Source organism: Zeus faber, assembly GCF_960531495.2.
Source record: "Zeus faber genome assembly, chromosome: 5".
Taxonomy (NCBI): Eukaryota; Metazoa; Chordata; class Actinopteri; order Zeiformes; family Zeidae; genus Zeus; species Zeus faber.
This window is the reverse complement of record NC_137192.1, coordinates 29,295,913-29,307,998: the sequence shown is the minus strand read 5'-3', so window position 1 is coordinate 29,307,998 and position 12,086 is coordinate 29,295,913. Positions and strand designations below refer to the sequence as shown.

The following is a 12,086-nucleotide window of genomic DNA, read 5'->3' as shown; positions in this document are numbered from 1 at the left end:
ATGTAAAGGGGCCAAATTTAAAAGGCACATTTCAATGTCATGTTGAATTGCCTTCCCCCTTTCTTTCATCTCCATTTCTGTCTTGCCCACCCACATCGATTCTATGCTCATAGACTTCCATATCTTTCACTTATCGTCTGTGCGGTTCTCCTCCTCATTTCTTACTCTATTATTCATATTCAAGGCCCTTTCCACTGACTATTACTGCACACTTTGTCAAGCTCATCTGCCTGATAGCTCGGATCTGTCCTCTACGGAGCCCTGCGAGCCCTGGGCCAGGCTAAGCTAACACGTCTGTCTTTGTGGTCGCACAACAACAGCACATGGCTCTCGATCCGCTGCTTACTTTGTTGGATCCATTGCTCTCCCAGAAGACATTGTGCTCAAATTCAATCGTATTATAGTTTTCAATGGGGGTAAAAAAAAAAAAAAAAACTCTTCTCACTCCGTGATTCTGCCAAGCTCTATTTTAAAAAGTTCTTACTGTAAGAAGAAGTTGCTACTTCCATGTTACACTACGGTCCGATGCTCGAGTATTTGGAGCATCTTTAAATGCCGACGGCGGAGATTGGCTCGGGTCGCGTCTAGAGTGGAAAAGGGAGGACGGTGTCGGCAGACGTGTCAGGGTCTGGAGATGGAGAAGCCATCGACAATATAACCATGAAACGTGGCGTGAAGATCAACCTGAGTTTGGAGACTGGAACGAACAGAGGTGGAGTAACAAAGCGATGTCTCCATGTCCCAAAATGAGATTGAAAAAATAGCAAAAATAATTATAAGATTGATTGACATTCTAGTCAAACTCGTGATGGTAGATGTGGGCAATTGTTGCGGTTTAAAATACCTTGACAACCAGTCGTCGCAGCTGCTCATAATCTTCAGAAAACAATGACGTGCGTCTTTGTCAAAATGTTGACGGCGAGTTTGTTTTTCCAAAATTGGATGTTCTGTTTGACAGGGAAAGGGTTAAAGAGTGTGAGCGGAGCGGCCTCAAGGGGTTTCTCATCAGTCAACTTTAATGAGAAGGAATGAGTGGGCAGTCCGAATACCCCTCCGGACACATGAGCAGCTGTCCAGTCTGCCTGCATATAAATGGATCTGACAGGGGCAGCAGCTTGGCAAAGCATGGGACTTGGACGAGTGTTGAACGAGGAAAGTTTCGCTCTAGCTGTAGGTGGTCAGGGGCCACACAGGGTGCAGTCTACGCCCTTTAGTCATAACACAACATCATACCATATCCAGTTATAACATATTCCCATGGCGAGTTTTAACATTTTATATGAAACTGTTTGGCAATAAATACAATTTTTGCGTATTTCAGAATATGGGGGTCACCAGTGATGGAAGACCTTTTGTGGATTTTGTAAAAAAAAAAAAAAATACGATTTTAGTTTCATTATATAGGTTTTACGTTGCAGTTAAATGACCATATCAATTCATCCTTCTGATTAATTAAAATAGATAGAAACGCCAATAAATTAGCAAAGGTTGATGGACTTGGTGATTTTGAAAGGCACTTTTGAGACCAACTTTCATGTCCACGTAAAAAAAAACATTTTGTGCTTTATATAGGATTCTCAAATGAAGGGCATCATCATATGTGTTGGAACAAAATACACTGGTTACAAACAGAATAAGCCTTGAGTTATAGAGTGTACTCGCTATTTGATCACAGTGAGTTCTTTTCAGCTTCGCGCAGCACTCAACAAAAAGGTAAGCTCTCAGGTTTGTTAAAACATTCTCCTGACGCCTCTATCTCTTCAACTACCCCTTTGTGTTTGTAAGGATTTTGCTTAAGAAGACTTTCTATGCAGCGGAATCCATGATTAAAAGGAAAGAATATTCTTATTTTACCTTAAATTTAATCTTTGAAGTGGACTTCTTTGGGTTTTTGCTTATTTTCTTAGACCCCTTTTTCTTGCCCGTCTTGGCATTCTGCCAGTGAGACTGAAAATGGTTTCAAAGCAGAAATATTTTCTTGTCAGTTCTTATCTTCGACTTTTTTCTTCAAATTGTTTTGACACAATTGTCACCAATTTAACATATTGCAATATCCGAACACATTCACCCCCCAGTAATGTACCAAAATATATGTTTGTTGTATATTTCAGTATGAAATATAGTATGCCCTTACTGTACACATATTGTCTTTCTCAGATGTGACTCCGTTGTGGTTCACCCAGTGCAGTTTTGATGCCTTTTTTAAACGTTTTCCAGTTGTTGACTCATGTAGCATGTATATCTTCTGTTGGCCTATACACGTCAATCAATCTGCCCAGGAAACCTGCAATCTGCCACTCTCTCCCTATCGCAAGCGTCTTGATCTCAACATTACTGGGGCGTCTATCTCACAGTCTGCCTCTTGCGTTCCATCTGAGAGTTCACAAACTCAACTCCCTATCTACAGAAGCACAGCCCGCTTAGATGTCAATCATAGGTTTTCTTATTCTTGATGGTACCCCGGCGGACGGACACATGAATACTCACACACACACACACACACACACACACACACACACACACACTAAACCACCTTTAAAAGACAGTTGCGTCAAAATATAGCCTTGCACCCTCCCTAGTCCGGTTGCCCCGCCGTCCCTCGCTTGTCAGTGTCTCTGCACCGGTCATTGTTATGCATATGGGACCTTCTGCGTGTTTGTGTGTGTTTTTGTGGTTGTGAGGGTGAGGGGCAGGGGGTAAATGTCAGCGCTCACAGCCCGCACATCATCCAGAAGCTCTGGGCAGCTGGCTTTGTTACCCTGTGATGAGAGTATCTGAAACATCTTAGACAGTATCTTAAATCACCTATCACCTCACAGTCATCAGCCATGGACTTTTATTTTGCTGTGTGTGTGCGTGTCTGCGTGCGGGCATGCGTGCGTTTGTGAGAATATGCTCACAGGAGGGTTTTATGTGTGCACCTCTTGTCATCTTTTCTCCCCTTCAACCTCCTCCTTATTGAAACAAAACAGAGCCGCCCTCAAAGTCACATTGAAGAACAAACGCTTCTGAAAACACGCTCGAGTGTCATCCTTCCTCTGCACTCCTCCACGGCACTCCAAGGCTCGAGCGCCTATGGTGCCGGGTTTGCAGGCTAACGCTAGCGCCCGCCATTTAAAAGTCCATCAGCCGGGGGCTAACAGCGTTTGAGCAACACTTGCCTCTCCATTCCTCACACTTAACCTCCCCTGAACACAGTGTTACTATGGATAACGTCTGTGAGGAACGGTGGCAAAGGGAACAGTGTGCTACGGTGGTGGTGCTTACTTGTGTGATTGATTTCTTATGCGTAGCTTTGTAATTTATCGTTTGAAATGGTAAAATATTAGATTTTAAGATGATTTTTGCCATTGAGCACGATTATTTTTCCCTCTTTACAAGACACATATTGCGGCGACCTGTATCTATCTTCTCTTTCTCCCAGGGCCTCCCTCCTAGATTGCCAAGAACTTTTGGAGACACCTTTGAGTCCCATTCTGGCCTGGAAATGCAATGTGTGTGTGTGTGTGTGTGTGTGTGTGTGTGTGTGTGTGTGTGTGTGTGTGTGTGTGTGTGTGTGTGTGTGTGTGTGTGTGTGTGTGTGTGTGTGTGTGTGTGTGTGTGTGTGTGTGTGTGTGAGTGAGTGAGACATGGACAACAGAGGTTGTGCAACAGGAAGGTTGTGGTGTGATTGGGGACATTAGATTTATTTGAAACATGTTGTAATACACATTTGCTATCTGTAGGGGCAGAATAGCACACACTAGCTCCCTGGCCCACATGGAATCCATAACATTGCTGGATAAAAAATATCTGGCAAAGGCAGGCAAGTCGGTAGTCATTTCCACATTGGCATCCTTTACGGGAATGCTCCGTTTGGAGTCTGTTCCACATCAGATGACTGTTATGGATTCGGTACGTAATGGGTTTGGGTTGGTTCGTTATGTCCAGTGTAGATGCTATCGTGGGCAACCTACGAACAATCTGAATCTGTTTCGTTTTTTCCTGGCTCTCAGCGAGCAGTGTTCCGGTGTCCACCTCCCCGTCTCCCCGCCCCTCCCGGACGGACTCGGTTCCCTCCGCCGATGGAGCGAGGACAGAGCCCCCGTCCCCGGACACTAAACCTAACCCAGTGTTATTAAATCAGTGTGAACATTTTCAACCTGTCCTACACCCTCTGCCTCCAGGAAAGGAACGTCCTCCACCTCTCCCTGTCCGCTCGTTCCCTCTCCGGCTCTGTGCTCCGGTGCAATTCCAGTTCAAGTCACCACACTCGAAGCAGGAACATTAGAGGTTGGAGCCAATTCAAGGATTAAGAATGTTATAGTGAAAGCGTTAAGGTTTAACCATAATGTGGTTAAACTGGCCTGGCTTGGCTGGAAAAGGTAAATTTTTCCAGGGGATAGTTTAGTTGTAGCACCCCTGACAAGCTTATCAGCGTAATTCGAATGTGCTGGTGTAAGAGTGACATTGATGAAGTGAAGGAACATAATAAAGTGTAGCTCCTTCTCTACCTACCAACAGCCCAGTAACGAGTCAATTCAGCAAGCGAAAAACGGAACCTCCACAGGGATGTTGTTGGGCAAATGCAAAAGGGTCACAGAGGTCTCAGTTCTTGGCAGGAGCGAGCCTGTGCAGAATACAGCGGCACCGTTGAACTTGGACTGCCCGTGCATCTGGGTAGGAAAGAGAATCCACAATCTGGAGGAAGCAAAGAGCTCTCTGGTCGTCAGGAAAGAGTTATTATTGCAAAAGCACAAGTTAGGGCAGCCTGGAGAGGCGAGGTATTGGAAAAGGCAAAGACTGAATTGGAAGTAGTCCAAAGGAAGGACTTGGGCCCTCGTTTATCAGTTTTCCTTGTTACGAAAAGGTTCCTACAAAGAAAATATTTGGCATTTCTCGAATGTTGTAGAGACACCTTTAAATACCTTTTCTTGAGATATTGCACATTACAGATAGTAGGATGTTTCAGATATCTATGCCGAATGTCTCTCATCTTTGTTGCTTCTCTTTGATTTCTGTTTCTTTGTCCCTCCTTTTCTGAAATGTTGAGCCCATCTTATAAGGCCAGTTTCTGCTTTTTTAGAGGGACTCTAAAACCAAACTTGTTATTTGGCCACAAGTTGATAAAGTGTAACACAAGTTGCAGCTGCATTGTGGGTGTGGTATTATTGTCTAGATTCATATTAATTAACAGTCTTGCTAGTCCTATCAATACAACAATTGTACAATATGGAATGGCGATAGTATTCTCTTACACTTTAACTGGAATCAGGTCAGACAGATGAGTGTGTTCTTTTGAAAATCTTGAACTCAGACTGCGTGAATAGATGGATAAAGAAGGAAATAAGAACTAAAATCCTCCAAATGTTACCACAAAATGGAACAAATACATACAGAGCCTCACAGAGCTGTGAGGATAAGAAAAGAAAAGAGATGAGACAAAGTCCTTTGTTTGTAAAAAATATATAATAATAATAATAATAATTATAATAATAATAGAGAAAGAAGTGAAGAAGGAAAAACATCTGGGGTTCAGGGGAGAAAAAAACAAATAAGTCAGGGGTGTGTGTGTGTGTGTGTGTGTGTGTGTGTGTGTGTGTGTGTGTGTGTGTGTGTGTGTGTGTGTGTGTGTGTGTTAATGGCTATCAGTAGTAGCAGGTGGTGAGCCCACTCTGGGCCCTGGCCTGCTTTCTAACTCATCTGATATCCAAGCCACTCTAATCAGCGCGGTGCTGGTTCTGCCTCAGAACCCGCCACACAAACAGACATTTGCATGCTGGTGGTCTTCTGTATGTGATGTGCACATAAATACACACTCTAAATACACTTGAACCGCACACACCGTGCTTTTGCGTCGGTTTGCGCAGCTCAAATAAAACCCTGTACATACACACTATACATCCCCTCTGCCCCCGTTCCCCGAGCTCCCCCTGTGGTCTCCTACACATCCATCATCTTCAACACCACCCTCTTGGTCGCGAAGCCGCTTGCCACGGAGTCATCTGCGCTTCCCTGGCGTCTCCCGTCCCGCCCTTTGCCTTTGCCCAGCCCGGGGACCGCTTTCTATTTCTCTCTTTCTCTGTTTTCTCTTTTATTTTCCTATTTCCCTCTGTGCGAGCCAGGGGCTAAACTTAGGGCCGTACCTCAGCTCTTTATTTGATAAACATGTGAATTGATAAGGTTTGATTAAAATTGTTAGGTTTTTGAGGATTCTTTGTTGTATCAAGGTCATCTGGTCTGTAGGCGCATTCCAAAACAGGCAAAGGAAGACTGAACATTTCTGACCGAAGGCTTTCTTACTTTATCCTGCAAACTTGTAGAAGTAACTAAGAAAACAAGCGTTGGCGTTTGTGTGTGTGAATGTGAGGCATAACTGTAAAGAGACTTTGTGTACACCGCACTAGAAAGGTCAAGTCAAATGCTGTGCATTCACTGTCCCGTCTTAAATGAGATGAGATAAAATATCACTTTATTAATCCCATGGGGGGGGGGGTAACATTCGTGTTAAATCAAATTCACATACTGTTAAATCTTCCAAGTTTGTATTCTGCAATTATGTTTTTCAGTTCAGGATTGGTGTAAAACATGGTTTTGTTTGGTGAAAAATGTGTTTCAGTCCATCAGCATTGGCCGTACCGTGCCCGGTCGTTCTACATTTTCATTTTCTAGATGAGGGAAGGCCTCGTATTTTCACTTTTTATGTATCGTGTCCATTGATTTTCGGGTTTAATCTTTTCCGTTTTTGGTCTGTTACTCACATATTTGGCTCGGGGGGGGGGTCACACCTTTCTCTCCGCACCTATTTCGCGTGATTTTGGTGCGAGCAAACTATAAAATACATCACAGCCACTTCCTATGGAATCTATTGCTGAAATCGCTTCCCATCAAATCCCACCCGAGCCACGGCGTGATTAATGACTCTCCATCTCTGTCTTTAATAACTGATGACTGATCTACCGACCGAGTGCCTGTCTTCCCGACTTACCGACTGTCTCGCTGAACAATTGAATGACAGATATAGTCCTATTCACTCAAACTGACTTGGGGACTGACTGTTTGATTGACCTTCTTACTGGCTGATTTCCTTGCACACAGACGGACTAATGGACTGTCTGCCTGCCTTTCTGACCGTGTAATCAGTGGATGGCTAAGTGTTTATCAAGCAGGCAAGCCATGGACACTTGGTGAGCGCGGGTGACAATTTTCCATGGCAACTGTCTGCCTGCCTCCACTGAGGAAGATGGAGGGAAGGAGAGAGAGGGAGAGACCGAGTGCTGTTAGCAGTGAGCGGAGAAGACAGTTATTGATTTTCTACCCCGCTATTATTTTTTGTTTTTCAGAAAGATGAGCCGAGCGAATCAGTCAAGTGTGTGTGTGTGTGTGTGTGTGTGTGTGTGTGTGTGTGTGTGTGTGTGTGTGTGTGTGTGTGTGTGTGTGTGTGTGTGCACATTGACGTGCACTCGCTTGAGATGTGTGTTCACATGTTTACTTGTGTGGTCTGCGTGACGCCCATTAGCTTTTTGACTGTGGATGGGTGGATGTTCCCAGGGTGTGGGTGCTGGTGGTCTGCTGCAATTTATAGCTGTTAGCTGACCAAAGCACACAGTGTACTGACTCAGCCTCGCTCTGCACACAAATAATACGTGTGTGTGTGTGTGTGTGTGTGTGTGTGTGTGTGTGTGTGTGTGTGTGTGTGTGTGTGTGTGTGTGTGTGTGTGTGTGTGTGTGTGTGTGTGTGTGTGTGTGTGTGTGTGTGTGTGTGTGTGTGTGTTCACAAAGGCTCAAAGAGCATTGTAGCAAAGGAGCAAACCAGAATCAATATCATTAGTATCAACAGATTTTGGTAGGTTTGCTTGAATTCCTTTTGCTTAAGATTCAGTACAAGTATAATAAATAACATTTGCCCAGTTAGAATGGTCAAATGTTATTCAAGCATTGCTCACGTTCAAGATTTGTTTTTTTTCCGTAAGTTTTCGACTTCTAACAATTTTTTCAATTATACATTTGTAATTTAAAATACATAAATAATATGGCCATTTTCTAGTGGATCTGATTTGACTGAATTCAAAATGATCTGTATAAAAGTTCTAACCTGAAGGAGAAGGAGAGGGCCAAAACAAAATCAAAAGCATATTGGAAGAAGATAATGAAACTAGTATAGAGTACAGTATGCATTATAAATATGGAAATATTGAACACACAGTATACTCAGAAAGGGGAGGAAATCCTAATTGTAATTTTGCATTGATATCCAGCAGATTTTAGACAACACAAGACCAATCCCAACCATGTATGTATTCAAATGTAGCTCTGCACGGTGCTGACCAACTGGCCCACGTTGCGCTCCACTGTTCGGCTGTTCTGCTCTCTGGCTGCGGTGCCGCTCTCCATGTCCCACCGTGGCCAGAACGCCAAAAACTTTGCCCGCTCTGTCCTAGGTGCACTGCATAAAGGCGTCAGTGTCCGGGAATTAACCAAGTGTGGATGGCACCAGGCCAAAGTCTGTCCTGGCCCCGCCAAATAGAGCTAAGTGTGGAGTGCAGAAGGTGCTCGGGGTCAGCCGGGGATCCGGGGACTATTTCATGCACTATGCATGAGGCTTAGTGTCACGTCACGTTGCCCTGTGTGCGCTTTGGCAACGGCAAGCAAACCGTACACATTCACTGATGCACACACACACATACACACACACACATACACACACACACACACACACACACACACACACACACACACACACACACGACTGAGAACTCATGCAACCGTATCCTACGATGGAACAAAGAGCCTCGCGCATACACAGACACACACTGTGTCCCATCACGCACGCTGTTGCTCTTCATATCTCAGGACGTGAGCGGAACACCAAAGCTAAATCCCCTCGTCGCATTCACCACTCATCTCCAATTCAATGGCCCGGGCCACGGTGCTCTCGGCAAGCTAACCGCCAACCTGCCAGCCCTGCCTATCTGTTTGCCAGCATAACACCAAGGTAGTCAGCGTGCCAGCAAGCCCACCGAGCGTCCGCCAGTCGAGGCGTCACTCGACCCGGGGTGCTGTGTGTATTACTTGGCAAATGCTCATTTTAAAATGTGTATTGCTCAAACACCCTTAAACTATGGATGTAGCTAGTCTTTAATTAAGGGAAATTGATCTTACTATTGAATAATGTAAAATAAGTGTACGACTGTACGCTGTTATTGTCCATCAAATTTGACTTTGAATTGTTATAAGTCCATCCAAGAGAGTTGCGGCGCTGTCGACACCGCAGACGTCACGCCCGCTCTGGTGTTTTGGTGTTTGCTGGATCACAAAATGTGCCAAGTGTTTGAATTTGAATTTGTTGTCTTTGCTTCATATTCCACCCGGTTACACTTCGAGACGGGTTGAAAGGTGATTCGCTGCGGGACGTGACTACTCCCGTTCCCCCCTCTCTCCATATAATGGCTTCTTGTTAAAGAGCGTGATTAGGCCGTCAACGTGAAGCCGACCGCTCGCGCTCTCGGTGAAGTCGAACGGCGCCGGATGCGGCGAGGCAAAAATCACACTCTCCCGGCGGTTACCGTACCGCCTCCTCCCGCCGGGATGAAACACCGACAAAATAAAGCGAATGTGTGAAATGATCTGCAGGCGGCGTTCTATTCCCACGCGTCCTTTTAAAGAGGAAGGACCGTCCCGTTTTTGGGGCGGTGCGCACAGCTGGTGTGGGCCGATAGCGGCGCTTCTCGGATGTGGACGTGTGCACCTGGAGGTCACTGAAACACCGAGCCGCTGCTGGATGTATGACTGGGGGGGGGGGAGGCTGCCGTACCCTGATGCACTTGGGCGCTATATCTGTCTGTTTAGTGAATCTGACAAATCAAATTTAAGTAAAAAAAAAAAATTGTAGTTTCCTGGCCCTATGTAGGTATCGCGCGGTTTCCATAGAAACCAGAAAAAAAGCACTTAGCGTCCAGTTGTATGGGTGGAGGTCCTTCTGGTCAATTATGGGATTGCAATCTGCAGCTTTCTGTAACACTCCACATGTCTCAAAGAAATTATTTCTTAACTGCAAAAAAGATACCTAATAATAAGAACCTAATAAGTTGTTATCTTGTTATATATACTTGTCATTAAGTAGTTCATCATAATTACAAAGAGGGTTTACTGTGCAGTAAGAAATGTAACTTTATATGATATTAGTAATCAAATATACTATGACAGGTTTATGGAAATTATATAATTAAGTGATAGCTTTGTGAATAGCCCTGAACAGATTTTCTTTGAAAGTTTCACACAACTTTCAAGTCGCAAATTTGATATTGAGTTGCTCCACTTGACTTCAATGGAGAAGGTTGAATTATTCTATTATCTGGGAGGCTTTCCCCCCAAATAAAGCCCTAAATCACACAAGGCATGAGAGTTTGACAACGTGCCGCAGGTTTCAGCTCTTCCCTCTGTCTTCCATAGAGCGTGAAGCATCAACGTGCGTGACTGCGTGCGTGACTGCGTGCGTGCGCCCTGGTGCAGAACATCATCAAGCGCCTTCCTCCGGCCACAGGGCAGCAGGGCAACAAGGCAACAAGGTAACAGGGCACCAGGGCAGCAGGGCGGCTGTCGTGGCCTTGGGACGACCACTTTCAGGGTAAAAGTCGCTCTCTCTAAACGGGGGTCACCCGGCTCCGAGAACAAGGGCGGTGGAAGTGAGATGGCGGCTTCTGTGTGTTTATGTGCAGGGCTCCAGCGGGCACGCCCCGAATCCTGTAGGCTGTTTTTTATTTCACGCATACTTCTACACCTTCCTGTTTGGTGCTGGGTACCAACAAGCTGGAACCAAATAAATCTGTTTTAATTTCAGTTGAGGGAGCAAAGCAGCAGGAAAACCGGAGTACAGAATTGTGTAAAAGAAGAGGTTGTTTGTTGTTTGTTGCTCTGGTGAGAGCCAGGCTGTGGGTTGATCTGAGCCTTTACAAAGAGGTGCAGGATTCAAACCACGTGATGCTACCAGGACGTACTTTGATCTGTTGTCGAGGGAAACATGGCCTCATGCACTGTGTTTGGTGGATTCCTTGTCGTGGTGTTACAAATACGGTTTTGTTTTGTTTCGACCCTCTGGAGCCTATTTTTCTTGTGTGGTTTATAATGTTTCTATTTTTTTTTTTACTTTTTATTTTTATTTTTCATTGGTATTATGACGGCTCTGTCATTATCACCAATTTTTATGTTTGTCCTTTGTTCATTGAATTGTCTCCCAGTTTTTTGTGCTTGTGCCACTGGAATCAGTAGATATCATGTGTTAAATAAAAGTTTTTAAAAATCTCTCTCTCTCTCTCTCTCTCTCTCTCTCTCTCTCTCTTGCCCCCCCCCACAGGGCCTAATGACCAACCAGGGCTAAAGCGAACCCAGAGAAACGGAGAGAAGGAAGAATGGAAGAAATAAATGGAAGAAAGCATTCCATCCATCCATCCATCCACCCCACCACCACCACCTCTGTCCATCCGTGTCCCCCTCCTCCAACGTCACCTCACACCCCTCTTATTTTTTGGAGTGTATAGCTTGACTTATCACTCCGGAGTGTATGAGGTGTTGATTTATTGGGGGTGTTGCACCGGCACACCCCTGCCGCCGTCCAAATAAATCCCTGTGATCCGCTGGAGATGAGACTGTGGACTGTGTGTAATTTCTTGTGTGTGTGTGTGTGTGTGTGTGTGTGTGTGTGTGTGTGTGTGTGTGTTGCGGACATAGATGTCTGGCTCGATGTGTGGCTAATAACGCTCGCACAGCCGTGAATGGGGTCACAGGCAGCCTTGCGGTGGCTCGGCGGCGGGGCCCGGGGCCTGATTGGTACCGTGCTCATGCTTTCATTAAGCCTGAGAGAAGAGGAGAGATGAGGGAGAACAAAATGAAACGGACGTGTACAATGAAGTGTTTCACTGTGTCCGTCCCAATATCGTCCTATCTGTCCATCTGTATGTTTGTGTGTGTGTGTGTGTGTGTGTGTGCGTCTGTGTGTGTGTCAACCGTCCAGTGGTTCACGCTAAAAAACACCTCCCCGGACCCGGGCACCTATTGTCCCGCCGCCCATGTTGCCATGGTGACAGCGAAGGGTTGGCTCCAGCAGGCAA

General features: G+C 45.3%; 1 protein-coding gene across 1 annotated transcript in view; it reads left to right on the top strand.

Moving 5' to 3' along the window:
- The window catches only part of chchd6b (coiled-coil-helix-coiled-coil-helix domain containing 6b), a 65,595-nt gene extending 53,973 nt beyond the window's left edge, over positions 1 to 11,622 (top strand). Inside the window, exon 8 of the mRNA XM_080000279.1 lies at positions 11,333 to 11,622. Coding sequence (XP_079856405.1) covers positions 11,333 to 11,356 — 24 coding nt within the window. The 3' untranslated portion in view covers positions 11,357 to 11,622. The remainder of the gene's footprint in view (positions 1 to 11,332) is intronic.
- The last annotated feature ends 464 nt before the right edge of the window (positions 11,623 to 12,086 follow it).